The 26944-nt window shown below is 37.4% G+C and overlaps 3 protein-coding genes across 3 annotated transcripts; 1 reads left to right on the top strand and 2 right to left on the bottom strand.

Annotated features, from left to right (window-relative positions):
- Positions 1 to 574: 574 nt before the first annotated feature.
- Positions 575 to 3709, top strand: LOC122823026 (hydroxycarboxylic acid receptor 2-like). The gene is made up of 3 exons (XM_044102227.1): positions 575 to 604; positions 1379 to 1794; positions 2405 to 3709. Exons 2-3 carry the CDS (start codon positions 1399 to 1401, stop codon positions 3077 to 3079), a joined length of 1071 nt encoding a protein of 356 aa, XP_043958162.1. The 5' UTR covers positions 575 to 604; positions 1379 to 1398; the 3' UTR covers positions 3080 to 3709.
- Positions 3710 to 4520: 811 nt separating this feature from the next.
- LOC122823025 (microfibril-associated glycoprotein 4-like) lies at positions 4521 to 8591 on the bottom strand. The gene is made up of 6 exons (XM_044102226.1): positions 8511 to 8591; positions 8259 to 8405; positions 7841 to 7879; positions 7255 to 7351; positions 6987 to 7151; positions 4521 to 6228 (listed from the first exon to the last, which is right to left on the bottom strand). The coding sequence occupies exons 1-6, from the start codon at positions 8544 to 8546 to the stop codon at positions 5975 to 5977; spliced, it is 738 nt and encodes a 245-aa protein (XP_043958161.1). The 5' UTR covers positions 8547 to 8591; the 3' UTR covers positions 4521 to 5974.
- An 827-nt stretch (positions 8592 to 9418) lies between these two features.
- On the bottom strand, positions 9419 to 17085 carry LOC122823024 (neoverrucotoxin subunit alpha-like). Its single transcript, XM_044102224.1, has 4 exons — positions 17027 to 17085; positions 16721 to 16816; positions 11651 to 13126; positions 9419 to 11161 (listed from the first exon to the last, which is right to left on the bottom strand). Exons 2-4 carry the CDS (start codon positions 16809 to 16811, stop codon positions 10602 to 10604), a joined length of 2127 nt encoding a protein of 708 aa, XP_043958159.1. The 5' UTR covers positions 16812 to 16816; positions 17027 to 17085; the 3' UTR covers positions 9419 to 10601.
- Between the last annotated feature and the right edge of the window lie 9859 nt (positions 17086 to 26944).

Genomic DNA, 26944 nt, shown 5'->3' with positions numbered 1-26944 from the left:
ATCTACAATGACAAGTTGAAACAGCTGCTTGTTGTTCCTTGTGGATTTTTGTGTCACGATTGTTTAGCCCAAGTTTTCATACATTTTAGACTTTTTTCCACATTGCATCTCTTTGCACAGATTGTAGCATAAAATGTCTCATAATTGTGAGATGGAAGGAATATAGTTCATTGTTATTTTAGTTTTTCAAATATCCTGTATGCTGAAAAAAGAAAATAGTTGAACCAACTTAATTAAATTGCTGCAATTGGTGATAAGTAGTTCAATTAAATTTATCCAAATTAATTGATTAAGTATCCTACATGTGAAGTCATGATGCAAGCTTCACAAGGGACAGATCTGTACCAACCAGGATGCTGTGGTGGAGCACAACTCACATAAGGAGACCTTAGTCATCTACTCGGCCATCGCAGGTGCGATTCCCGGCCTGATGACCTTTAATGCGTGTCTTCCCCCTCTGTCATTATCCACCTTCCCGTTTAACTGCTCTCAAAAAAAGTTGCCTGAGCCAAAAAACCCTTTTAAAAAAGAGATCCTTTATTAGTTTACTTCTTTATTTGAAGCAAACTACCTGCAGCTCTTTATGAATGAAACAGTTCTACTGGTGAGTAGTGGATTAATCTAATCTCCTCTAATTCTCTGCATTCAGAGTGGAAACAAACACAGTTTAATTTGACCAGGGTGTGCGGGCCGACTTCTGTTTTTACCATAAATGAGGTAGAAGGCAACATGTGCTCACAGTGATTTATAAGAAAACGAATATTTATTTATTTATTTATTTATTTATTTATTTATTTATTTATTTATTTATTTATTTATTTATTTATTTATTTATTTATTTATTTCAAACAAATATAAAAATGTTAAATATTTCCTTAATATGTATATAATGTATATATATATATCACTGATTTGCTATTGTTATCATTATTATTATGACTGTTATGTATTTTTTGATTGAACTTTTTTTTTCACGTAATCCTTTAATGTATAAAGTAATATTACAATCACTGCTGTATAACAGTATAATTGAGAGAATCACATTCCCACGTTCAGATATTTAAAACTGTTTCTTTTTCCTGTAAATGCTCCAGCAATGTTTAATGATTTAGTCTGTAATGATTTTCGTCTGTGATTTAGTCTGTTACATTTACTCGTAAATGTTCATCGTGTCACAAAGTTCCTTCTGTTTGGTTTTTAATGTCAGAGAAAAAAAAAAAAAGGAAGGAAGGAATTTACAAGAGGAAGTTGAAGACTCCAAGTTTCAAAACTTTCTCTTGTTTGTTCATTTGGGTTATTACTGAATCACTAAAGCCACATGCGTGTTTTTCAGTAACACGTCATCATTTTCCCCCCTTTCTTATTCTGTTCTCTACAGTCTAAACGTTACTTTGAAAAATGGTCCCACAATCAAACTTCACCACAGTTTCAAACCTCACAACTCCTGTCCCCGGGGGTGCTGGATGTCCGCCGGTCGGCATCCAGCTGGAGGGCCTCATCATGCCTCCGGTTCTCATCGTCGACGTCGTTCTGGGGCTCATAGGAAACTTGGTGGCGCTATGGATCTTCTGGTTTAAGTTGAAGGCCTGGAATCCCAACACCCTGTTCCTCTTCAACCTGGTCATCGCTGACTTTTTTGCCCTGGTGAGTCTGCCCCTGAGGATTGACGCCTTGCTCAGGGGCCACTGGGTGTTTGGAGATGGCATGTGCCGGATAAACCTCTTCCTGATGTTCTCCAACCGATCGGCCAGCATCGCACTCATGACCGTGGTGGCAATTTACCGATACTTCAAGGTGAGGAAAACCATGAATTTATTTTGAGAGGTCAAAGGTTATTTCTGTATGGGTCTACCAATTGGGGTCTCTTTCAAGAATGACTCCTTCTTCTATCCCCAACACCACCTACTATCTTCTACCGTTTTTGCCAGACTATCCAGCAGTAATTAGCAAACACCTGGCGAAACTGCTCTTAAAGAGCCGGAGGCCCAATTTCAAGGGATTAAATTACAAAGCCAAATTTCCTCTAAGTCATTTTAGGTATATATAGCATTTTTATGACAACTGAAGTTAATATAGTTGCTTGATTGTGCTTTAAAATGGCACATAAAACCCATTACACTGACCCCTTTATTGAATTTCTACCTTCCTTCCAATATACAAAACAAATTTGACTACTGGAGGCACTTTCACACCTTTACATCAGATAACACTGTATTATGTTGAGTTCAATTTAGTTTCCAGTACAAAAGCTTACGTTCAAAAACTCTTTCTTATGACTTTAAACACTCTGCAGCATCACATCTGCTGTCAGGCTGAACAAAACAATGATATGAAATTAGCTATAGAAGAGATCTACACTGAATCATTCAAAGCAAAGCGCTTAATTTCCGGACTCTTGTTCCAGGTGGTCCACCCTCATCATCGCTTCAACCGCATGACCAAGCGGCAGGCTGCATTTGTCTCAGCATTCGTCTGGCTGTTGGTGATCAGTCCTCGGGTTCCCATGCTGGCCTACAACCACATCAAGGGTAAAGGCGAGAAGACCCAGTGCTTCTTCTTTACATCCTACAAAGAGGCATCCCGCGCCATCATCATCCTGGTGGGCATGCACCGTATTTTGACGGTGGTGGAGTTCGTCATCCCCATGGCCATGCTGCTGTTCTGCTCCATCCGAATCTCCAGCTTCCTGAAGCAGAGGCAGATGGGAAAACCTGACAAGGTGCGCAAGGCCATGAGAATGTGTGCCGCCATCGTGGCTGTGTTCATCGTGTGCTTCCTTCCCACCACGGTGACCACGATCGGTGTGTGGGTCATCCGCTCCTTCCGGCCATGGGACTGTGCCGCTTTCTACACCTTTACTCAACTCACTATTGTGTCATTGGGCCTAAACTTCCTGAACTCGGCTCTGGACCCTGTCGTCTATATCTTCTCCAGCTCTATGTTTAGGAAGGCACTCTTGGAACTCGTACCCTGTAGAAAGAATGAAGGCCAGAACACATTGTCCTCCTCATCGGGAACCCAAAGCACCGGCCAGCAGGAGCTGAAGTCCTTAAGGACTGATAGGGGCAGTGAACAATAGTTTTGATTTTATGTAGCTAAACCTAGTAATACATTTAATCATCTAAAGGTTCCTCTACAAACAGCTCTATGCAGTTTTGACAATCAAGTCAATGTTTTTCTTTATAAATACCACACTGGCTAACAATGATTAGACTGAATCTACACAGCCCAAGCTTAGCTTTTCCCCCAGTTGTATTGTGATGCTGAGTGTTGAGATTAGTATACCAGCTTAAGACCCTGGGATTTGGAGCATATGAGGCATTTTTGGACATAAGAATTGACATCCTAAAAATGTTAACATCCTGGCAAATAAAAATCTCCATAGGGGGCAGTCAGGTGACCTCTCACACCCAATGATTGGTTGTTGTTCTTTAAAGAGAAATAGCAGGAACTAATACATGACTGTCGTGCATCTATTTATGGTCTGTGCTGTATGAAAAAGGTAGTTACTCAAGAAGGAGCTGTGTGGCAGTCGATGATGTTCCAGGGTTTCCAGGAACACAGTGGGTTGGCCTCACAATCAGTCCCAAAGTGCTCTCATCAAATCTCTGCTGAGCGAGCATCTGGCCAAAAAACGCACACAGGGAGCCAACAAGAACTGTCACAGCTCCATAACGCTACTTAAAAACAATGCATGACTCTTTTATTCTTTCTGTAAAGGTCCCTTTTGAAACTTTATTTTGAAATATATTATGTCTTTTGTAAATTTCACACAGTATATCTTGTATTTTTTGTTATGTACAATCATGGAGGGGAAAAAAAGTTATTAAATTCTTTTGTAATGTATTGTACTTGTCAGTTGTTTATTTCTTAGTTACCGTGGAGCCACTCACGACATGCATATTAATGAAATGAAGATAATGAAGGTTGAATTGATGTACAGCTAATTGAATTGTCCAAAAAGGAAAATGCACCATATAAAAATCTAAGCACAAGTTCTGGCACATTCGCTCTATGGCAGGTCTTAAATGGTTGAACGAAGTTAAATAACTCCACAAGACACCATCACAGGGTTTGATTTACAGAAATCTGCGTCTGCTCAATCCGATCATGCTGACGAAGAGAACAGTGACATCTAGCGGATGAGATGAGTATGACAGTTGAAGCTTTTTGAATCTGCCGGAGTTGCTGCAACAAATGTGTAACTAAGAGTATTTTTGAGGTATCTTGGAGACTACAAGGAGACACTATGCTCTGAATATTTTTTCTTGAGTTTGGTTTGAACATCAGCAGTAAAAGTTCAAATAGGTTGTTGTAATTGCAACTGACATTTGACACTTTACACATTCGCAATCAATGACAATGTGCTAATAACATATATCGTTTATTGTCGTTGACTTATGTTATCTTTCAACGAGAATTTTTTAAAGATTTGTTCTGATTTCCTTAAACTATGTCTGAGGTTTTGCCATGAAGTAGGCACAGAAGTAAAATTGCAGCAAAGAAAATCAGATATGAACGTTGATCATGAAAAGGCCCAGAAAATATAGAAAGAGTCATACTAACACAGCAGGTTCAGATTCACTAGGTGTGTGTCCAACAGGCTCTAAGAGTCTTTATTGGAAAATGGGAATCATTTGAACTTGGTGTGATACTAAACTAATGATGAACATGCATAGTATGTGTAAATTATACCCTACATCACCACAGTCCTCCTGGGTGGCTCCAATGAGATAATGTGTATAAGCTGCTTTTATAGAAAAATAAAAATATTTCAGTAACCCCTTTTAGTGTGTAATGACTAATTAGGAATGTATGTCAATAGATCCAAATTTCCATGTGCCCTGTTGGGGATCATACATGAGGGAATCACTCAACAAGAGAAAAACTAATTAAATTGTCCCATAAGGAACACAGTATATGTTCCTGTCTTTTGATCCAATGATCACCGCAGATGTTTTCAAGTCTTTGCTATTGATACAGTGAGATAGTTTCCTGCTCTTGTTGCACCTTTGGTGACCAACATGGCAAATGTACTGTCTCCTAGCTGGAGTCTTCCATCTGTCGGCCTCACTTTAAAAAATGACTATCGACGTACAAGCAGCACATTTTACTTGGATCTATTTGCTCAGATGGAATTTCAAAGCCAGGTGTAATGGTAAATTAAGATTTCTTGGTAACGGTGCGTTACATGCAACAAAACACAAGTGAAAAATCCTTTCTAAATTCAATGGGTACTTGTAATAGGAGCTTACATTTAACCACTGACATGTCTGTAAACTTTGGGTGTTTTTCTTTTTACATCTGTGGGGTTCTGTTTGCATCCAGCTTCATCTTCACTCAACAATAACTGCACGTGCACTAATTGTCCCCATAAAAGACTTTGTTTTTATTTTTTTGTTAATGTCCACTTTTAACTAAAACCACAAACTCAATATTTAATAATTACACTGGAATGATTACACTTCATTCTACAGAGGCAGCGACACTGAAAGGTTCTAATTTAGGCTGTAACGACACAATGTTGTTGGTTTGAGGATAAATGAGCAAATTTTTTCACATCTGGACTACATTTAGAATGTTAAAAAAAAATCTGATAACATGATTCTATTTGTTCAGTGGAAAAAGAGGTTATCATTTAGCTCACGAATCAAAGCAGTTTCACTGACAGAAACAGAAGAAATTCGGACAGGTACAATAGCGACATCTGATGGATGAATAGGGAAACCGCAGCTTTTTAAACCTACTGGAGTTGCTATTACTGGAGGGCATTTGATACGTTACTGAGCTCCTTCTGAGTTCAGTGCCTGAGTGGGACGATTCTGACCGGTTGCACGTGCCTCTGACCATTTCTCCAGTATTTGTTTGAGTTCAATCTTTCGCCCAGCTTCTTTCTTCACGTCCTGCAGAATTGCTGGAAATCCCTTTCTGGTGTTCCTGGAAACTTCTGACGAGTCTTCAATCCCATCCCAGTTCACTGTACTGGACGGATCTTCATGCTGATGGCCTTCAGAGAGTAGCCCCGGCCCTTCCAGGAAATCCACTCCACTCCGATGGCATAAAGAGTGCTGTCGGCCCCCCAGAGGTACACGCCGTTTGGGTTCGCACTGTGACAATCGGAGTACCAGAACCCTGCAAGGAACGATCGGGCGCAGTTGTTCACCCAGGTGTCCTGATCTTTATCAAATGTCGAGAACTTTTGTCCACTGATGTGACTCAGAGAGTTTCCTGAAGAAACAGAAAGTCAGACAGACTTGCAGCTCATTATTTTCTTAAATTATAAAGTATCTTGCAAAAATGTCTGTTTCTTGGTAAACAGATCATTTTGGAAATACTCTTCTGATAAGGCAATTATGAATCTAAGCAAATAAAAAGTTGTTCAGTAAGCATGTTTTTTTTTTTTACGAAATAAATGGTAAAATATTAAAGTTGTTGATAAATAAAGTGCCAGATTTTTTTCCGCAGGTGCTAAACAAGAGGGGAACAGGATTAGGAATAGCTTGTTGCTTTAGGTACAAACAGAACTCATGACATCTGCAACAACAAATGAAGTCAATAACATAACAAACTGCATTTGCATGCTAACTTTGTATTGTATTTTTTTTTAACAAGCTCAATAACACAAATAGTAAATTAGCCAATTATGTGGCATCGACAACATGAATATTTGTATTATTAAAGTTACTTTCTACAAACTCCTCTGAATATCCCTGACCATTTTAAAAGAAGGTGTCTTTTTTATTGATTTTTCTTATTTCATTGTTTCATAATTTTTTCATCACACTTGAAATGAAGCCAAAGCGATTTCTAATGAATTTTCATGTAGCATCATGGCAAAGTGTAGGGTTTGACCTCACCTTGGCACTCAGACAACAATTGGCCACACCACACACATTTATAAAATAAAAAAAAATAATGATGATAATTTTTTTTAAAAAGACGTTATCTTACCATAAACAAAACAAAAAAAGTCATTCTTTACCCACCTGCCCCTCCATTAGTGAATCCAGTCAGGTGAAGTCTGTAGCCGTCAGACTCTGGGCCCACGGAGAACGAGGTGTAACGAGCATACACCTTGTTTCCATCGAAGTCCTCCATGTCGATCAGCAGCTCTGTTCTCCTCTTAGTCAGGTGGAAGACGTTTTCCAGACCTTGAACACGACAGAAACATTGGAGAGAGTGATCTCTCTGAACTTTTGACTGGGGTTTCTCTCCAGTCTTCATAGCTGCTGCTGCGTTGGATTCATGTCTCACCCAGCCAGTATTCTCCCGCCGCGTTCCCGAAGCCGAACTTGTACTGATTCCAGGGCCTGTAGAAGTTCACGGAGCCGTCCATCCTCCTCTGGAAAACCTGCGGGGAGGTGAGGACGGTGATCCAGCTGAACGCAGCTCAGGGTTCCTCCCCGATGAGCTTTGATGCATTTTGAGTTGGATTTCAGAAATGGATGCTAATAACCAAATCACTTACAATGAGTTCAAACAGTGTTTAAGTGTTTTTTTTTGCTTTGGGTTCTTGTAAACTCTGACTGTAGATGGTGAGACCATAGATACATTTTTGTTGTGAACTCAAAATTATTTCCAATAGTTTCCCTTTAATGAAACCAGCTGGCTACAGGTAAGAACGCTATCTAAAAAAAAAAAAAAAAATAAAAAAAAAAAAAATAATAATAATAATAATAATAATAATAATAATAAAATAATGATAGGGATTCAAAATGCGTACAATTCCAGTTGTATTTTAACAGATGACTTTGAACTGAATCACAAAGGAAGCTTTTGAAACGTCTAAAATAATGAAAAGCAAATAATAAATTAAACAGCAAAAAGAAACAATCCCTACCGTCCACTTTCCTCCCAGAGAGTCCATGTCGCAGTAGACCTGCAGACACAAACATAGCAGCTGATTGAACCGGCATACTGATTCAGCTGCATATTGAGCCTCTTGTTTTTTTGTTTTTTTTTCCACAAGGAACAAAAAGAAACATAGCCTGATTGACCCCCTTCTGGACTCTTGAACCAACGCTGTGAAAACAATGAGTCCCATTATGTGTGAATCGGCAAGATACCAAGCATCAGAGCTCATAGATTCCTATCAGGCCAAACAAATTTGATGCTTGCTAGGCTGTTGTTAAAGATTAATTTTTTTACATATTATAAATCATCTACCAATATTGAGTGTACATGTGAACATTAACACCGGGCATTAAGAATCAGAATGTGATTATTAACTACTGACATTCCAGGAAGTTTGATCGTACCTGGACTGCCGACGTGCTCCCGATGGGATAGATGGTGTAAACTCCGCTGGGTCGGCTGGTGTCTTGGTTGTAGACGTCGTTGCAGTCCAGAGGGAGGCTGAGATCTGAGCAGCTGGTCGCCACGGGAACCAGCAGGAGAAGGAACAGCTGCAGCAGAGTAACAGTTTATTCACGACAAGTCTGTAGAGTTAGAACCTTTCTCAAATCAACGAGGAACATTCAAGAGTCCTGCGTTAACATCATAAAACTCACCTTAATGTTCATTGCTCTTCTGTAAGGATCTAACATATGATGACTGTCAGGTAGAGTCTCACCTGCTTTTATAACACAATGAGTTTCCAATTCATGAAAGTCCCCTATTTGGAAATCAGAGTTTTTCTTTCAAATGTGTTGCGCAACTGATCTGATAAAGTTACAGCAGTACATCTCTCTAATGCACCTCTCTACCTCTCCTTTTTTTTTATTTTAAAACACAGTTTCCCTCAAACCTCAATTCTACTGTTGCCACTGAACTTCATGTGTTTTGTAAATTTACCCATTTCATTTTACTAACTGTAATACCTGTTTGTGTTCCTTTACTACCTGTCCTATACCTGGTCACTACCTGAACTACCTGAAATAAAGGTTCACATTAAACCTTTATTAAATCTAAACGTTCTGATTGTCCTTTTCATTGAAAGGGCTCTGGTCCATTGTTTTAGGATTTTATTTTATTTTTTGCCCCATTTTTACTTGTTAATGAAATCACAAAAATATTTATATACAACTTAAGCCGCAACTCAAAAACATCGGGCTGCCAGCATACAGAGTTCTTTAAATCTTGTGCTACATTATGTTACAAAGATTAGAGGCCAAACATTTGAGTCACTGAAGCTTCATTACATATATTTAGGTTATAATCTGACCTAAGCAGTGTAATGTTAAGCTGGAACTAAGAGTGCTCTGATGTAGTATGATGCAATTATAAATTCCTTTTTTTTTGTCTGGTGGGTTTAATTTTTGCCGTAGCTGTGGATTGCAACATTTTGGGTTGACTTGTTATCTAAAAGCACTAGAGTATGACTTAACAGAACCTAAACCTGGGAGAAAATATGTACAGGTTTTCCTTTTCAAGAAAATTAAATACACAGTATTCATCAGAGACAACAAAAAACCAGAGGTTTATTTGCATTCTTTTTATTAGATTTGCCAACATTAGACTACAAGCATTAGAACAGTAGCATGAATGAAGTGATAATATAACTTTTTATTTTTCAAAAGCAATCATGTTGTTCAAAAATAGTCAAACATACACATTGTGTGACAGGAAATGAACAAAGAAAGCATAACTGTAAACCAATCATTAAGAATCAATAATAACACGAGTACAGGAAAAACTGATTATCAAGCACCGCAAAAACTATAAACCCCCCACCAAAGCTGTAAAATAGTAAAAAAAAATAAATCATAACATGAAATCAATATCTATGGCAACATCATATATTTTTCCAATGTCAATCATATATAAAATCCTGGAAGATCACAAGTATGTTTGACAATACACAGTTATCTATCCCATGGATGTGATAAATGAACAAAAAAGCATTTAAAACATGAAGATCATCCGATTGTCAACAGAAAGATGCAAGCAGTCGTTTCTTGCACAAAAAGCAATTGTTTTAAAGTTGTACAGTTAATGATAAAGGAGACATATTATGCAAAATGTTCTTTTTTGCCTGTTTCTGTCCTTTCATTTGGGTATCTACTGCTTATAGAAACAATCCATGAGCCAAAAAAAACCCATTATTTGGCAATTAGTAAATGTTTTACTGGAGTCTGAACCGTTTCAAAAACCTCTGCAGTACAAATTCCGTTACTGACAGCAACTCCAAGCCCAGCCAAGTCCCTCGCCTGAAAACCCAACTGGGTTTCCACCCACTTCCTTACAAGAAGAATTATGTTACTGAGAGGAAAAAAACTCACAAAAAAATAACGACTTTCTTTAGATTTATTACTTGCTTTCTGGCAAGGAGAGACACATTGAGTTACACGGACTGCAGGTCAGAACCTGTCTGCTGGAGAGAATTTTTTTTTTTCACCTTCGCTTATTTATTCTCAGCTTTTAGGCAAACAGGCCTTTTAAAAACTGTCACACTTTAACGTGACAGTAAAAAACTACGGAGGAGGGACATGAGGGTCATACATAAATTATGATCAAAAGTCCAAAAAAGAGATGAGAAGTTTGGAACTGATTGATTGATTGATTGATTGATTGATTGTTGTAAATTACCTAGTAAACTTTTGCTTTCATTACTCACACCTCTGTTTGAGCCATTTTTTTGTTTCAAACTGAATAAAATGTCTTTACAGACGCAGGCCCACATAGCTGTTTTTCCCCCACATTTTCAGACATGGGTAAACGGGCTCAGAGAAACTGGCATGGAAAGTGTGAAGGTGATCCACTTTCTCACCTCTGACTGCATAATACGACAAAGAACCAGCGGGCCAATCCAGATACACGCCAACACAGGACAAGCCGATCTTGGGAACAGGTTTTTCTGCGCAGTTTCCATTATGCTGTATGTAGAATGTGGGTTGTTGTTCATAGTCTTTTCTCCACCTCCACCCCAAAGACCAGCTCATTGTATTGAGACCAATGGTATTCCATTCATTTAAATCTCCTTTCCTGAGTATTCCTTCGTAAGAAACACCAACAGCGCTATCTCTACCTTTATCAATGTTCAGCTCCATCTCCCAGTAGTGGCGCTTTGTCAGCCTTTCTTTGAACATAAGCTGGAAGACTTCTTCAAATCTCAGGTGGTTATCGGGATATGACTGCCTGCCTCCGTGTGTCACACTCTTGGTTCCTTTGAGAATGAGGTTTGGGTGTGCCGTGTCTGGATCCATATTGAGGCTGCTGGCGTCTGAGGGGGAGAAAAACAGGTAACCTGATCAAGGTCACGATTTCAAAAAAGGTCTGTAGAGTTTTCATTTTATGTGCAACATCATACTTTACACATCTGTCTAAATATTTATTTTCTAAGTAATCTTCAGTGCAAGAAGTGAAGTATTCATTTGGCTTTTATGTACACTGTTGCTAAACAACAACAAATTCAAGTGGATGCTCAACATTGTCACAAGACCCAAACACTTTGGTTCAATGTTTGAGGTGTCACATAACAAGGCTAACAAGACTAATATGTCAAATATATTTTTATGTTGTTATATGTTACACATTTTGTTAAATGCCACCTATACATCTTTCTTCTCTTTGTAAGGGACTCCGTTCCTCCTCTGCCATATCAGATATAAATCCCTAGCTTTAGTCTGAGAAAACTTGTGACGTGCAGATAAATTTGATTTTATCAGACATTGGTCTGGGATAAAAATGAAAACAGTGAACAGTGACTTACACCACAGGAGATCTCTTCTTTCTGTTATTTTTTCTACATTAACAAAATTGGGTCTTTTAAAATCTTCCGTGATCAGTTTGTTGTTCCTGTAGTGGTAGATTGTCGCTCCTTTGTATTTCGTGTTTTTCATGGCCGTTACTACAAATCTGTATTTTGCTTCATTCTTCAGACCTGCCGCAAGCTCACTGATCTCTGTGGCTTTTTCTCTTATTCTTCTTAATTCTTCTTCTGAGAAGTACCACAGGTCCTCAGTGGCTGGACTGACATTCCCTGTGGCCTTGAAGTCCATTGTCTCCAGGTACTCTGCCATTTTCTGAAGATAAGGATCTGAAGGTTCCAGAGAGGTAAAAACGAAGCAGAGGACATCCTCTACTTCGGGGCGCAGAAGCTCCTCAACAACATCAGACTCTTTAGGGAGGATCTTTGCTCCGTCCATTGCCTCAACACAGGACTTGATCACATTGGATTCTCTTTCCATGTTTGCCATCCATTTATTTAATTTGTCTGAACTGAACGGAGACTTTTCTTTCTCATCCAAGAATCTCAACAGCTCTTTCTCGTCTTCCTTTCCTGCCCTGATGCCTGGAATCTTCTTTGCCATTAGTTCTTGAAGCATCCCTACGTACATGCTACACTTCTGCTTGAACCCTGACAACATTGTGGAAATCTGCGGGAATTGATAGCTGTCTGCCAAACAATCATTGCATCTCATTTTCAACTTCTGAAGCTCTACCAGGGCATTTTGAGCCTTTCCCAAAAGCCCAGTACTCAGTTCCATTTTCACCTCGGAAGCTGATGGATCAAAATTCTTCAGTGGCATCAACCAGACCTTCAGTGGAACACTGTGCTCTTTCTTTTCACCTAGTAGCGTTGGCAGATTTACGTACGTCAGCAGTGCATCCTGGAAGGATGTAGGGTTTTTGTCTGGAATCATATCTCCATAGAATGTGCAGGAAAATGTGTCAGCCACAGCTTGTTCTTCCTTGGACAGTTTAATGTCAACTTCTCCGCTCACGCTTATTGAGGGGAATTTGTTTATGGTAGCTTGGAGGTTGCCCTCAATCTTCTCAAGAGTTTTCGTGTCCACCTTGTTACTGTCCAACACAAAGAATGCATTTGCACCGTAAAGGATGCCGGTGACAACATGAGTGGCCAAACGCTTCATGTCATCAGCAATTTTCAGCTGCTTCTTCATTTCATCAGCCGATAAGTTCAGCTGCTTGATCGCGGTGGTGGCTTTGTACTGGAAGGTTATGCGGCTTTGATTGTGGGATTTCTTCTTGTCATTCAGATACTTTGCAGATCCTCCGACTTCAATCAGACCGCCCAGAAAACTGGCTTTTAGAGAGGCATTCACATCCAGCAGATTAGACTTCATGTCCAAGGAATCAGAGGAGGTGATTTTAAAATCACTGCTATGCTGAGAAGTCTCATTGATCATTTTTTGTAGGGTCGTTTCATCCCACAGAGTGACACCTGTAAAACATGATATCAGAAAGCAAATTAGAAGGAAAGACAGTAAAGATACTTAAGCAAGACAAAAACATATTTTTGCTTCTCTGTCAGGTTACATGTCTTACCACCTATAAATTGTTTCTTTGGGAAACAGTATAAATTTTTTTTAAATAATTTGTCCACGTCTGACCTTTGAAAAAAATAATTTGTTTTGAGGGGGTTTGTGGAAACCTTAAACAGACTTGTGCGGTTAGCTGTAAATATTTTCACGCACTTTTTAAAAAATCAAATACATATAGCCAGTGTTGGCATAGTTACTTTGAAAAAGTAACTTTAATCGGACTACTGATTACTCCTTGAAAATGTAACTTAGTTATATTACTGACTACTTTTTTTGGAAAGTAACTAAGTTACATTAAAAGTAACTTTTTAGTTACTTTCAGCAGCTGCTAACAACAACGCTGCGCCTCCTGTGAAAATCACATTGAGCTTTGCCAATATTTAATTGTCAGCTATTTTATAATGGTAACATCAACAATGTGTCTCCACTGATAAGGTTGAACTGAAGAGGAGATTGTAGAAAAAAACAGTACAAAAAAATAAAAAACCTGAGTAATTTGTGTGGTCCACTGTTGTCTGGAAAACTCTAAGAAGGATTTTAAAGCCCCACCCCTACCCCCACCTGCAGGTTCTGCGTTACGGCCCTGCGTTTGGTGTCGCAGCTCACAGAGCTCCTCCTGCAGCTCCACAGCTCAGATGGCTGCACAGATTTGTGACACTTATCTTAATATTAATAATCATAATGGCGTTAAGTTGCCATTATAATTATTTCCAACTACGGACACGTTTATTCGTGGCTGTTTTCACGTTTATTGCGCTGTTCATATTGGTCTCGATGTTTGCAGTTTTCTGGAGCGCAACGTGAAGCTCGACGTCATTCAGAGGTAATATATTAACTTGACATTAACAAAGACACAGCGGGACGGATCATCCAGGAAATGATGGACAGGGAGAGACGGAGTAAGACTCCCTTAATGACGAACAAATTCTGGGATTTATTATGAGTCTCTGCTTATTTCCAAGCCCAAATGAGCAACTTCACGTTCAAAAACGAGCCAAAAAAGGCGCAACCCGCCACTCATTAAATCTGCAAGCGACTTTAAAAAAATGAAGCCCAAAGCCGTTTATAATAATCAGACTTGGCGACAGAAACTCAAAATAGTTCAGTTTTCCACCAACAAAATCATCTCCCTCCATTGTTTACATTTCTGTCGCATAGGGCGTCGGTCACTTTCGACAAGGCAGTAGAGGAAATACGATTAAATAACAAAAGAAGATAGTAACGCACAGTGATTTTGATAAGTGACTGTAGTCTGACTACTCGATTTGAAATAGCAACGCGTTATATTACTCGTTACTGAAAAAAGTGGTCCGACGTCAGTAACGCGTTACAAATTAACGCGTTACTGACATCACTGCATATAGCCTATAGGCATAAATTCAAGCTGCGAGACTCTCTTCAGCCTACTGGCATCATCAATTACCACGCCTCCTCCTCAGCCAACCAGCACCAGATTGTCGCTCCGCCCCAGCCAATCACCACGCAAGAGCTCGACGACTGTTTTAGCTAACATTACCTGCATCCAACAGTTTTACTCAACACAGTCGGTTTGTTTGGGGAAAGAACTGTGCAAAATTCTTTACGTTTTGCTAGTTTGCTGTCATGATTCTAACACACCGGAGCAGCAGGCCTCCTTCGCTGTTGCGCAGGTGTAAACCCAGCGCGAACTTCTTAGCACTCATGTTTCGTTTAATAACAGGTATGCTTAAACTACAAAGAGAGACAGAGAATAAAAAGATAGGAGTGGTTTTGAGTTGATCACCTGTTCGGGTTATTTTACCTTTGTTTACCTTTGCTGTGGCGCATTACAGCCGCTGTAGTTTCTAACCTTTGGACTAATTACCTCGTTCGTTTGTGAGTAAACGTCATTCACAACAAACATCAAATAGAACAAATATATTTCAATTTTTTATTTTTTTTCCCCCCACCAGGGGGTCATTTTTGTGGGCTCTAGTGTCCCTTTTATCATGGTGGGCTGACGGGGGGGGGGGAGGACATGCGGCGGGTGTCGTCGGGTCCGGGAATCGAGCCCGCGACGGCCGCATCGGGGACTGGGGGCCTTCGGGCGTGGGGCGCGCTGGCCTCTACGCCACCGGAGCACGCCCCATATTTCAAAAAATTTTAACAAACAAATGGCTTCTACCGCAATAATTATGTGAAATTAAATCAATTATATCCCAACTTCAGAAGATTTGCCTTTACCTTAACAGAGCTATTTGGTTCCTCCTATCAGTCTGTAGCTTCTCATATTGACGTCATCACACCAAATTTCAGATCTACCATAACTGACTGACACCTGCTGGCCTCAGGTTTGCAACCAGCTTGTGACTAAAAAACCAGTAACCTCCTCCCACTTGACGACATGAACTTGTTAATTCCTCTGTCCATTCTAGTAGCTGATATATCGTAAAAATCCGGCAGAAATGATGCGCTAATTTACATAGAAACAACGCGCCACAGGCTTTGTTCGTGAGACTTGCGGTCACGTGGGTCGGTTGTGGGCGGAGCTTGGTAAAGTCCAAGGAGGCGTCCTTGGCAGCTTACTTGGCGCCATCGTACAACCATGGTGTGGGCGGCTCTGCCATCTTGTCCTCAAAACAATGCAGGTTTTCCACATCCCAGTCGCGCTCAAGCAACCACTGCTCGCTCCCTGACCTCGGCCACCATGCTTCAAGTTTATCAAGTTTAATTTTTAAGTGTATACATTGACAGCCTTCAATCTGCATAATGATTGATGTGGTTATCTGAAACAAAAATTGTTTGATGAAAATTTCTTGATTTCTATATTTTCTGAAAAAATATATTTCTATCTGTCAGTAAATTTCTACTTTATTGCTAAGCAGCTCACACTGACACTAGTATTAAATGTTTTAGAAATGCATCGGACTCTTTGTAAGAGGTATTTCAACAGCGCCAAATTTGCCTGTTGACATATTTTATCTTCTTATTTATTTATTTTTCTACCAGTTTTTTTGGCTCAGGTGGTTTTTTTGTTTGAGAGTAGTTAGACAGGGTAGTGAAAGAGGGGGAAGACATGCTGTAAAGCTCAAAGGTCAATTGAACCTGCGATGGCCATGTCAAGGACTAAGGTGTCCTTTTGTGAGTTGTTCACCACTCCTGCACCACCACAACTCCCTGACTGGTACAGTATCTGTCTCTAGTGAAGCTTGTGTCATGACATTAGACGTAGGAAATGATCACGGCATTTCAAGTAAAGCCAAAATAAAAAGGTCTTTAAAATAAAAGTCTTAACTTTTAAGCTAATTCAACACAAAAAAGTAAGTCGTCATCGCTAAACCCAAAGAATTAAGTGACATTAATGTAAATATAAGTCCATAACATGAACTACAGCCCAAATACACTTTTTAGAGTGTGATTCACATATCTTTAGCAATAGTTCTGAGTATCTTTTACATTAAATTTTTTAATTAGAGATTTGAAAAGATTTGTTTGAAAACATAAAGGCTAATAGACATAAAGAAGTTCATTCTTACCTGGGATGATTTGATCTTTGTTAGCATTATATAGCATGCCTAAGGTAAAAGGTCGACCAAGAGCAGCAACTTGAGTAACACCTTTGTCCATGTTTCCTGCATGAAAAAAAAGATTCGATAACGTGACTTAAATCTATCCATGTGTTGTGAAATAATAATGTTATTTGATAAGGAGAGTTGATGGATAGATGGATAATTTCTTCATTGTTCAAAGGCAGGGCAAGTTAAGACAGAATAAATTAGATCATTGTGATGTTTAAATGAAAGTAGCATATATTTATCTTTAGCTGTGCAATAATTCCTTACCTGGTGAAGTTGAGTTATGAAGATAAGTGATACGGTAATATTCTTGGCTTCTGACAAGTGTGTCCAGGAGCTTTTTTACTGCTCAGCTCACAGAGCTATTTATGCTGAATCGGAAGCCCCGCCCCTTAGATGCCTCGTCTCCGAGCATGTCCATCCCCAAGGACACTTAAAAACTTTTATTGTGATATGATTGCTTACAATGTGGGATTGTTTTAAGTACATTTCAATTGTTTAAATATTGGTAATTTTTCTTAGTAATGGTACCGACTGACTTTTGATTAAGCGGTTTTTGAATTTGTTTTTCTCATTCAGTCAAAGATATGTTGAGTTTATATAAAATTATCAGTTTTATACATACATTTATATGGTTGTATTTTTGTTTTGTCCAAGTTCTTTTGGTTTCTTCTACTACATTTGCTTAAAGGGATTCAACTTGACAGTGTTGCACAATAAATTCTTGACAGGTTTGTTTTCTCTATAAGCCCCAATAAAGTTTGCTGATGCAACACATGTGTTTGGACCATTCTTCATTTTGGATTTTCAATTTTTCAATGTCAGAGTGGATAGAACATGTTTTTCTTTTGAGTTTTGGTCTTTTATTCTGCTACTTCAGCAATGCATAATAATTCAGACTTATTTGGTTTCCAAATATCTAAAAGTAGCATATCTTGGTAAAAAAAAAGAAAAAAAAAGAAAAAAGAGACTGACTTAAAATAGTCGTTTTGAACCCACTTAATGAAAAAAGGTTAAAAAAAAACTTAATAAATTGAGTCTGATAAACTTTCTATATGCAGTTGAATAGACATAATATATTGAGTTGGTTAAACTCATTAAAATAAGTTGGATAAACTTAATTGAATTCTGTGTGACCAATTGAAGCAATTAAATTAAGTAGGTTCAACTCATTTCTTTTTTCAGTGCGTGGCTCCTTCAACTCATTAAAGGTGAAGCACCTGTTTTTCTAGTGGCTTTACCCTGGAAAATTATATGAACAGGATTCAACAAGCAAGTTGTCAGAGGAGGGAGTTCCAAACTACAATGGCAAGATGAAGCAACTGCACAGAAATTCGTCTGAAAAACTCTGAGGACTTTCCAGTTTTCAGCACAATTACACATTCTAAATAGGTTGCACAACTGAGAATATTTTCATAATCTTTTCTGGGTCTGTTCTTCGTGCATGAGGGTTGATTATATCACTCAGTGTGAATATGGACAGACAGAATCGACCTAAAATCTGGAGGTGCACACTAACAATGTGACAAAAAGGATGAAAACAGATTGCAATTGTAGCATCCAGTCAGCTTTTTAAACTGTTACACCGATAAACAGGATAAAAAACAGGAGCTGGAGCTGGAGAACAAGAATTACTCTTCAGAAAGTTTATTTGTGCTGTAGTTCATTTCATGGATGTATTTTCATTAAGCTCACATGATTTTTTCTTTTTTTGGTTTACAGATGAAAACTTACTTTTTGTGTTCAATTAACTTTACAAAGTTATATCTTGAACTTACAGGAACATTTTACTTTGAATTCATCTGAAACAATTGAGTTCAATGACAATTTTGCGTCCTATGTCTGTCCAGCAGTGATCATCCAACCCAATTCATAAAGTTTATCCATCTTTATTTACTAAGTTTTTATAACTTATTTCGTTAGGTTTAACATGACAAATTTTAGTCACTCTTACTCAAATCATTTATTTTTTTCTAATAAATAACTTAAATCTCTTTCAATTACTTGTGCTGAAAGCCAAGTCAAACCTTTAAGTTATTCCAAACTAAAAAGCTAAAATATCCTAAATGACATTATCACTCACACTGTAATTAAATACAACTTCAATTAAAATTATTTTAAACGTATCTTTGAACATATAGAACGTTTCACGTTTTTTGTGGTTCTTGTTGCTCCTTGTGGATTTTTGTGTCACGATTGTTTAGCCCAAGTTTTTACATTTGAAACTTTTTTCCACATTGCATGTCTTTGCACAGATTGTAGCATAAAATGTCTCACAATTGTGAAGTAGAAGGAATATAGTTCATTGTTATTTTAGTTTTCCAAACATCCTGTACACTGAACAAAGAAAATAGTTGAACCAACTTAATTAAATTGCTGCAATTGGTGATAAGTAGTTCAATTAAGTTTATCCAAATTAATTGATTAAGTATCCTACATGTGAAGTCATGATGCAAGCTTCACCAGCGACAGATCTTGTACCAACCAGGATGCTGTGGTGGAGCACAACTCACATGAGACCTTAGTCCTCTACTCGGCCATCGCAGGTTCGATTCCCGGCCTGATGACCTTTAATGCGTGTCTTCCCCCTCTGTCATTATCCATCTTCCCGTCTAACTGCTCTCAAAAAAAGGTTGCCTGCAAAAAACCCTTTTAAAAAAGAGATCCTTTTATTAGTTTCTTTATTTGAAGCCAACTAAATGATTTGAGTGAGACTGACTTAAAATAGTCGTTTTAAACCCTCTTAATGAAAAAAGGTTTAAAAAAAACTTAATAAATTGAGTCTGATGAACTTTCTATATGCAGTTGAATAGACATAATATATTGAGTTGGTTAAACTCGTTAAAATAAGTTGGATAAACTTAATTGAATTTTGTGTGACCTGTTGAGAATTTATTTTGGGTTTAACCAGGATTTGTTTAGGACTTATTATTTGGGATATTATAATTTAATATCAGGTAACTATTTTAGTTGCAGTTAGTTCAGAAATCTAGTTAGCATTTTATAGTTAGTATCTGGTTCAAAACTGACTATTTGTGGTCGTTTAACAGAATGGACTCAGTATCCCATGATGCTTTGCACAAGTTTAAGAAGAACTGGAGGTTAGACGAAGAGGTAGAATTGAGGAGGTTTTACCGAGAAAAAGAGCTATGTTAGCCGAACACCTACACTCTATCGTGTATTGTTATGTATGATTCTTTCATCCTTTTTTTTTTATTCACTAAAGTTCAGTTGAATAATCCACCCGACTCCTTTTCGTCTTTGAATCAGTCGAATATACAACATGACCAATTGAAGCAATTCAGTTAAGTTGGTTCAACTCATTTCTTTTTTCAGTGCGTGGCTCCTTCAACTCATTAAAGGTGAAGCACCTGTTTTCTAGTGGCTTTACCCTGGAAAATTATATGAACAGGATTCAACAAGCAAGTTGTCAGAGGAGGGAGTTCCAAACTACAATGGCAAGATGAAGCAACTGCACAGAAATTCGTCTGAAAAACTCTGAGGACTTTCCAGTTTTCAGCACAATTACACATTCTAAATAGGTTGCACAACTGAGAATATTTTCATAATCTTTTCTGGGTCTGTTCTTCGTGCATGAGGGTTGATTATATCACTCAGTGTGAATATGGACAGACAGAATCGACCTAAAATCTGGAGGTGCACACTAACAATGTGACAAAACTGATGAAAACCGATTGCAATTGTAGCATCCAGTCAGCTTTTTAAACTGTTACACCGATAAACAGGATAAAAAACAGGAGCTGGAGCTGGAGAACAAGAATTACTCTTCAGAAAGTTTATTTGTGCTGTAGTTCATTTCATGGATGTATTTTCATTAAGCTCACATGATTTTTTCTTTTTTTGGTTTACAGATGAAAACTTACTTTTTGTGTTCAATTAACTTTACAAAGTTATATCTTGAACTTACAGGAACATTTTACTTTGAATTCATCTGAAACAATTGAGTTCAATGACAATTTTGCGTCCTATGTCTGTCCAGCAGTGATCATCCAACCCAATTCATAAAGTTTATCCATCTTTATTTACTAAGTTTTTATAACTTATTTCTTTAGGTTTAACATGACAAATTTTAGTCACTCTTACTCAAATCATTTATTTTTTTCTAATAAATAACTTAAATCTCTTTCAATTACTTGTGCTGAAAGCCAGGTCAAACCTTTAAGTTATTCCAAACTAAAAAGCTAAAATATCCTAAATGACATTATCACTCACACTGTAATTAAATACAACTTCAATTAAAATTATTTTAAACGTATCTTTGAACATATAGAACATTTCACGTTTTTTGTGGTTCTTGTTGCTCCTTGTGGATTTTTGTGTCACGATTGTTTAGCCCAAGTTTTTACATTTGAAACTTTTTTCCACATTGCATGTCTTTGCACAGATTGTAGCATAAAATGTCTCACAATTGTGAAGTAGAAGGAATATAGTTCATTGTTATTTTAGTTTTCCAAACATCCTGTACACTGAACAAAGAAAATAGTTGAACCAACTTAATTAAATTGCTGCAATTGGTGATAAGTAGTTCAATTAAGTTTATCCAAATTAATTGATTAAGTATCCTACATGTGAAGTCATGATGCAAGCTTCACCAGCGACAGATCTTGTACCAACCAGGATGCTGTGGTGGAGCACAACTCACATGAGACCTTAGTCCTCTACTCGGCCATCGCAGGTTCGATTCCCGGCCTGATGACCTTTAATGCGTGTCTTCCCCCTCTGTCATTATCCACCTTCCCGTCTAACTGCTCTCAAAAAAAGGTTGCCTGCAAAAAACCCTTTTAAAAAAGAGATCCTTTATTAGTTTACTTCTTTATTTGAAGCCAACTAAATGATTTGAGTGAGACTGACTTAAAATAGTCGTTTTAAACCCTCTTAATGAAAAAAGGTTTAAAAAAAACTTAATAAATTGAGTCTGATGAACTTTCTATATGCAGTTGAATAGACATAATATATTGAGTTGGTTAAACTCGTTAAAATAAGTTGGATAAACTTAATTGAATTTTGTGTGACCTGTTGAGAATTTATTTTGGGTTTAACCAGGATTTGTTTAGGACTTATTATTTGGGATATTATAATTTAATATCAGGTAACTATTTTAGTTGCAGTTAGTTCAGAAATCTAGTTAGCATTTTATAGTTAGTATCTGGTTCAAAACTGACTATTTGTGGTCGTTTAACAGAACGGACTCAATATCCCATGATGCCTTGCACAAGTTCAAGAAGAACTGGAGGTTAGACGAAGAGGTAGAATTGAGGAGGTTTTACCGAGAAAAAGAGCTATGTTAGCCGAACACCTACACTCTATCGTGTATTGTTATGTATGATTCTTTCATCCTTTTTTTTTTATTCACTAAAGTTCAGTTGAATAATCCACCCGACTCCTTTTCGTCTTTGAATCAGTCGAATATACAACATGACCAATTGAAGCAATTCAGTTAAGTTGGTTCAACTCATTTCTTTTTTCAGTGCGTGGCTCCTTCAACTCATTAAAGGTGAAGCACCTGTTTTCTAGTGGCTTTACCCTGGAAAATTATATGAACAGGATTCAACAAGCAAGTTGTCAGAGGAGGGAGTTCCAAACTACAATGGCAAGATGAAGCAACTGCACAGAAATTCGTCTGAAAAACTCTGAGGACTTTCCAGTTTTCAGCACAATTACACATTCTAAATAGGTTGCACAACTGAGAATATTTTCATAATCTTTTCTGGGTCTGTTCTTCGTGCATGAGGGTTGATTATATCACTCAGTGTGAATATGGACAGACAGAATCGACCTAAAATCTGGAGGTGCACACTAACAATGTGACAAAAAGGATGAAAACAGATTGCAATTGTAGCATCCAGTCAGCTTTTTAAACTGTTACACCGATAAACAGGATAAAAAACAGGAGCTGGAGCTGGAGAACAAGAATTACTCTTCAGAAAGTTTATTTGTGCTGTAGTTCATTTCATGGATGTATTTTCATTAAGCTCACATGATTTTTTCTTTTTTTGGTTTACAGATGAAAACTTACTTTTTGTGTTCAATTAACTTTACAAAGTTATATCTTGAACTTACAGGAACATTTTACTTTGAATTCATCTGAAACAATTGAGTTCAATGACAATTTTAAGGCCCTATGTCTGTCCAGCAGTGATCATCCAACCCAATTCATAAAGTTTATCCATCTTTATTTACTAAGTTTTTATAACTTATTTCTTTAGGTTTAACATGACAAATTTTAGTCACTCTTACTCAAATCATTTATTTTTTTCTAATAAATAACTTAAATCTCTTTCAATTACTTGTGCTGAAAGCCAGGTCAAACCTTTAAGTTATTCCAAACTAAAAAGCTAAAATATCCTAAATGACATTATCACTCACACTGTAATTAAATACAACTTCAATTAAAATTATTTTAAACGTATCTTTGAACATATAGAACATTTCACGTTTTTGTGGTTCTTGTTGCTCCTTGTGGATTTTTGTGTCACGATTGTTTAGCCCAAGTTTTACATTTGAAACTTTTTTCCACATTGCATGTCTTTGCACAGATTGTAGCATAAAATGTCTCACAATTGTGAAGTAGAAGGAATATAGTTCATTGTTATTTTAGTTTTCCAAACATCCTGTACACTGAACAAAGAAAATAGTTGAACCAACTTAATTAAATTGCTGCAATTGGTGATAAGTAGTTCAATTAAGTTTATCCAAATTAATTGATTAAGTATCCTACATGTGAAGTCATGATGCAAGCTTCACCAGCGACAGATCTTGTACCAACCAGGATGCTGTGGTGGAGCACAACTCACATGAGACCTTAGTCCTCTACTCGGCCATCGAGGTTCGATTCGGCCTGATGACCTTTAATGCGTGTCTTCCCCCTCTGTCATTATCCATCTTCCCGTCTAACTGCTCTCAAAAAAAGGTTGCCTGCAAAAAACCCTTTTAAAAAAGAGATCCTTTATTAGTTTACTTCTTTATTTGAAGCCAACTAAATGATTTGAGTGAGACTGACTTAAAATAGTCGTTTTAAACCCTCTTAATGAAAAAAGGTTTAAAAAAAACTTAATAAATTGAGTCTGATGAACTTTCTATATGCAGTTGAATAGACATAATATATTGAGTTGGTTAAACTCGTTAAAATAAGTTGGATAAACTTAATTGAATTTTGTGTGACCTGTTGAGAATTTATTTTGGGTTTAACCAGGATTTGTTTAGGACTTATTATTTGGGATATTATAATTTAATATCAGGTAACTATTTTAGTTGCAGTTAGTTCAGAAATCTAGTTAGCATTTTATAGTTAGTATCTGGTTCAAAACTGACTATTTGTGGTCGTTTAACAGAATGGACTCAGTATCCCATGATGCTTTGCACAAGTTCAAGAAGAACTGGAGGTTAGACGAAGAGGTAGAATTGAGGAGGTTTTACCGAGAAAAAGAGCTATGTTAGCCGAACACCTACACTCTATCGTGTATTGTTATGTATGATTCTTTCATCCTTTTTTTTTTATTCACTAAAGTTCAGTTGAATAATCCACCCGACTCCTTTTCGTCTTTGAATCAGTCGAATATACAACATGACCAATTGAAGCAATTCAGTTAAGTTGGTTCAACTCATTTCTTTTTTCAGTGCGTGGCTCCTTCAACTCATTAAAGGTGAAGCACCTGTTTTCTAGTGGCTTTACCCTGGAAAATTATATGAACAGGATTCAACAAGCAAGTTGTCAGAGGAGGGAGTTCCAAACTACAATGGCAAGATGAAGCAACTGCACAGAAATTCGTCTGAAAAACTCTGAGGACTTTCCAGTTTTCAGCACAATTACACATTCTAAATAGGTTGCACAACTGAGAATATTTTCATAATCTTTTCTGGGTCTGTTCTTCGTGCATGAGGGTTGATTATATCACTCAGTGTGAATATGGACAGACAGAATCGACCTAAAATCTGGAGGTGCACACTAACAATGTGACAAAACTGATGAAAACCGATTGCAATTGTAGCATCCAGTCAGCTTTTTAAACTGTTACACCGATAAACAGGATAAAAAACAGGAGCTGGAGCTGGAGAACAAGAATTACTCTTCAGAAAGTTTATTTGTGCTGTAGTTCATTTCCTGGATGTATTTTCATTAAGCTCACATGATTTTTTCTTTTTTTGGTTTACAGATGAAAACTTACTTTTTGTGTTCAATTAACTTTACAAAGTTATATCTTGAACTTACAGGAACATTTTACTTTGAATTCATCTGAAACAATTGAGTTCAATGACAATTTTAAGGTCCTATGTCTGTCCAGCAGTGATCATCCAACCCAATTCATAAAGTTTATCCATCTTTATTTACTAAGTTTTTATAACTTATTTCGTTAGGTTTAACATGACAAATTTTAGTCACTCTTACTCAAATCATTTATTTTTTTCTAATAAATAACTTAAATCTCTTTCAATTACTTGTGCTGAAAGCCAAGTCAAACCTTTAAGTTATTCCAAACTAAAAAGCTAAAATATCCTAAATGACATTATCACTCACACTGTAATTAAATACAACTTCAATTAAAATTATTTTAAACGTATCTTTGAACATATAGAACATTTCACGTTTTTTGTGGTTCTTGTTGCTCCTTGTGGATTTTTGTGTCACGATTGTTTAGCCCAAGTTTTTACATTTGAAACTTTTTTCCACATTGCATGTCTTTGCACAGATTGTAGCATAAAATGTCTCACAATTGTGAAGTGGAAGGAATATAGTTCATTGTTATTTTAGTTTTCCAAACATCCTGTACACTGAACAAAGAAAATAGTTGAACCAACTTAATTAAATTGCTGCAATTGGTGATAAGTAGTTCAATTAAGTTTATCCAAATTAATTGATTAAGTATCCTACATGTGAAGTCATGATGCAAGCTTCACCAGCGACAGATCTTGTACCAACCAGGATGCTGTGGTGGAGCACAACTCACATGAGACCTTAGTCCTCTACTCGGCCATCGTGTAGTGGTTATAAAACTATTTTAGATAACTAAAAGCGAAAACAAGATCTAGTGATCTGCGATCGATTGTTTTGGTCTTTCAAGTTCGGTGCTACAGACAGATATGCTAAAGGGTAGCCTAAGTTTAATGAAGTCTAAAAACAATGTATTTTCTTTAATGTTACTTTTCCGGCTATGTTTGTTTTTTATAATTCTTGAAAAGTTCAACCTTTTAGATTTTCAGTTATGACAGTTTGTTAATCGTTCGGGTTTCGGTTGGTTTTGTCTGATCGAATGTAGGGGAACGTTAATGTAACGGTTCTGCTCCTCCATTACAACACTGGAGACGAAGTAGTAACATTGTGTCCGTGTTTTCATTATTCCCCTACAGGTAAAGTTCTTATTTATAAGGTGTAACTTTAAAGCTATCGATTACATTCTTTTAATGAACAGGGAGCGTTGTGGTGACTGTGATAACTATAGTCTAAGAGCTACTATATTCACCTTAACCTCCTGGTTAGCTGCGTCTTGTGTGTTCGGTTTGTTTTACTGTGTTGGCATAACCGGAATGTGTGTAATGTTGACTCAATATGTGACAGTGTAATGTCTGAAACTGTTTTGAAATATTACCATTACAACACTGGAGACGAAGTAGTAACATTGTGTCCGTGTTTTCATTATTCCCCTACAGAGTTTTTACTCCTAAGGGGCGTAACATTTTGGAGGCACCGCTGGGATTGAGTGAGACAAAGATTGACTTCTGCTAGGATCAGACGTCTCCAGCTCTCATTCAGCTCCCCCTTAACTTACTTATCCAGGCCGACAACATCTACTGGACAACTGTGTAGCAGTCTGAGTTTCTGTAACCGACGGCAACAGTAATCTGAGGTTAACCTAAGGTGCCAGGAGTGCTGCAACCAAGGTTTAGCAAACAAATTACTGCTACAACAGAACGCTGATCAGCTTTCGCAACAAAGATGGAGTCAACAGAGGTAGAGGCGTTACAGTTGGAGATAATCGGACTTTTGTGCACACTGCCTACAGAAAGCCTAACAGAACTGTGTGATTTTCTCACCATTGCTGGGCCAAAATTTGAACATGTGGCAGGAAAGAATAGAACATCGCTCATTTTAATGATTAGTAATCATCTACAGAGTGATAAGTTCCAAAAGCTAGAGGATTTGGGAATGTCAGAGTTTCTGTGCTTCAG

Source organism: Gambusia affinis, linkage group LG20 (assembly GCF_019740435.1).
Source record: "Gambusia affinis linkage group LG20, SWU_Gaff_1.0, whole genome shotgun sequence".
NCBI lineage: Eukaryota > Metazoa > Chordata > Actinopteri > Cyprinodontiformes > Poeciliidae > Gambusia > Gambusia affinis.
This window is presented reverse-complemented; position numbering and strand designations above follow the sequence as displayed.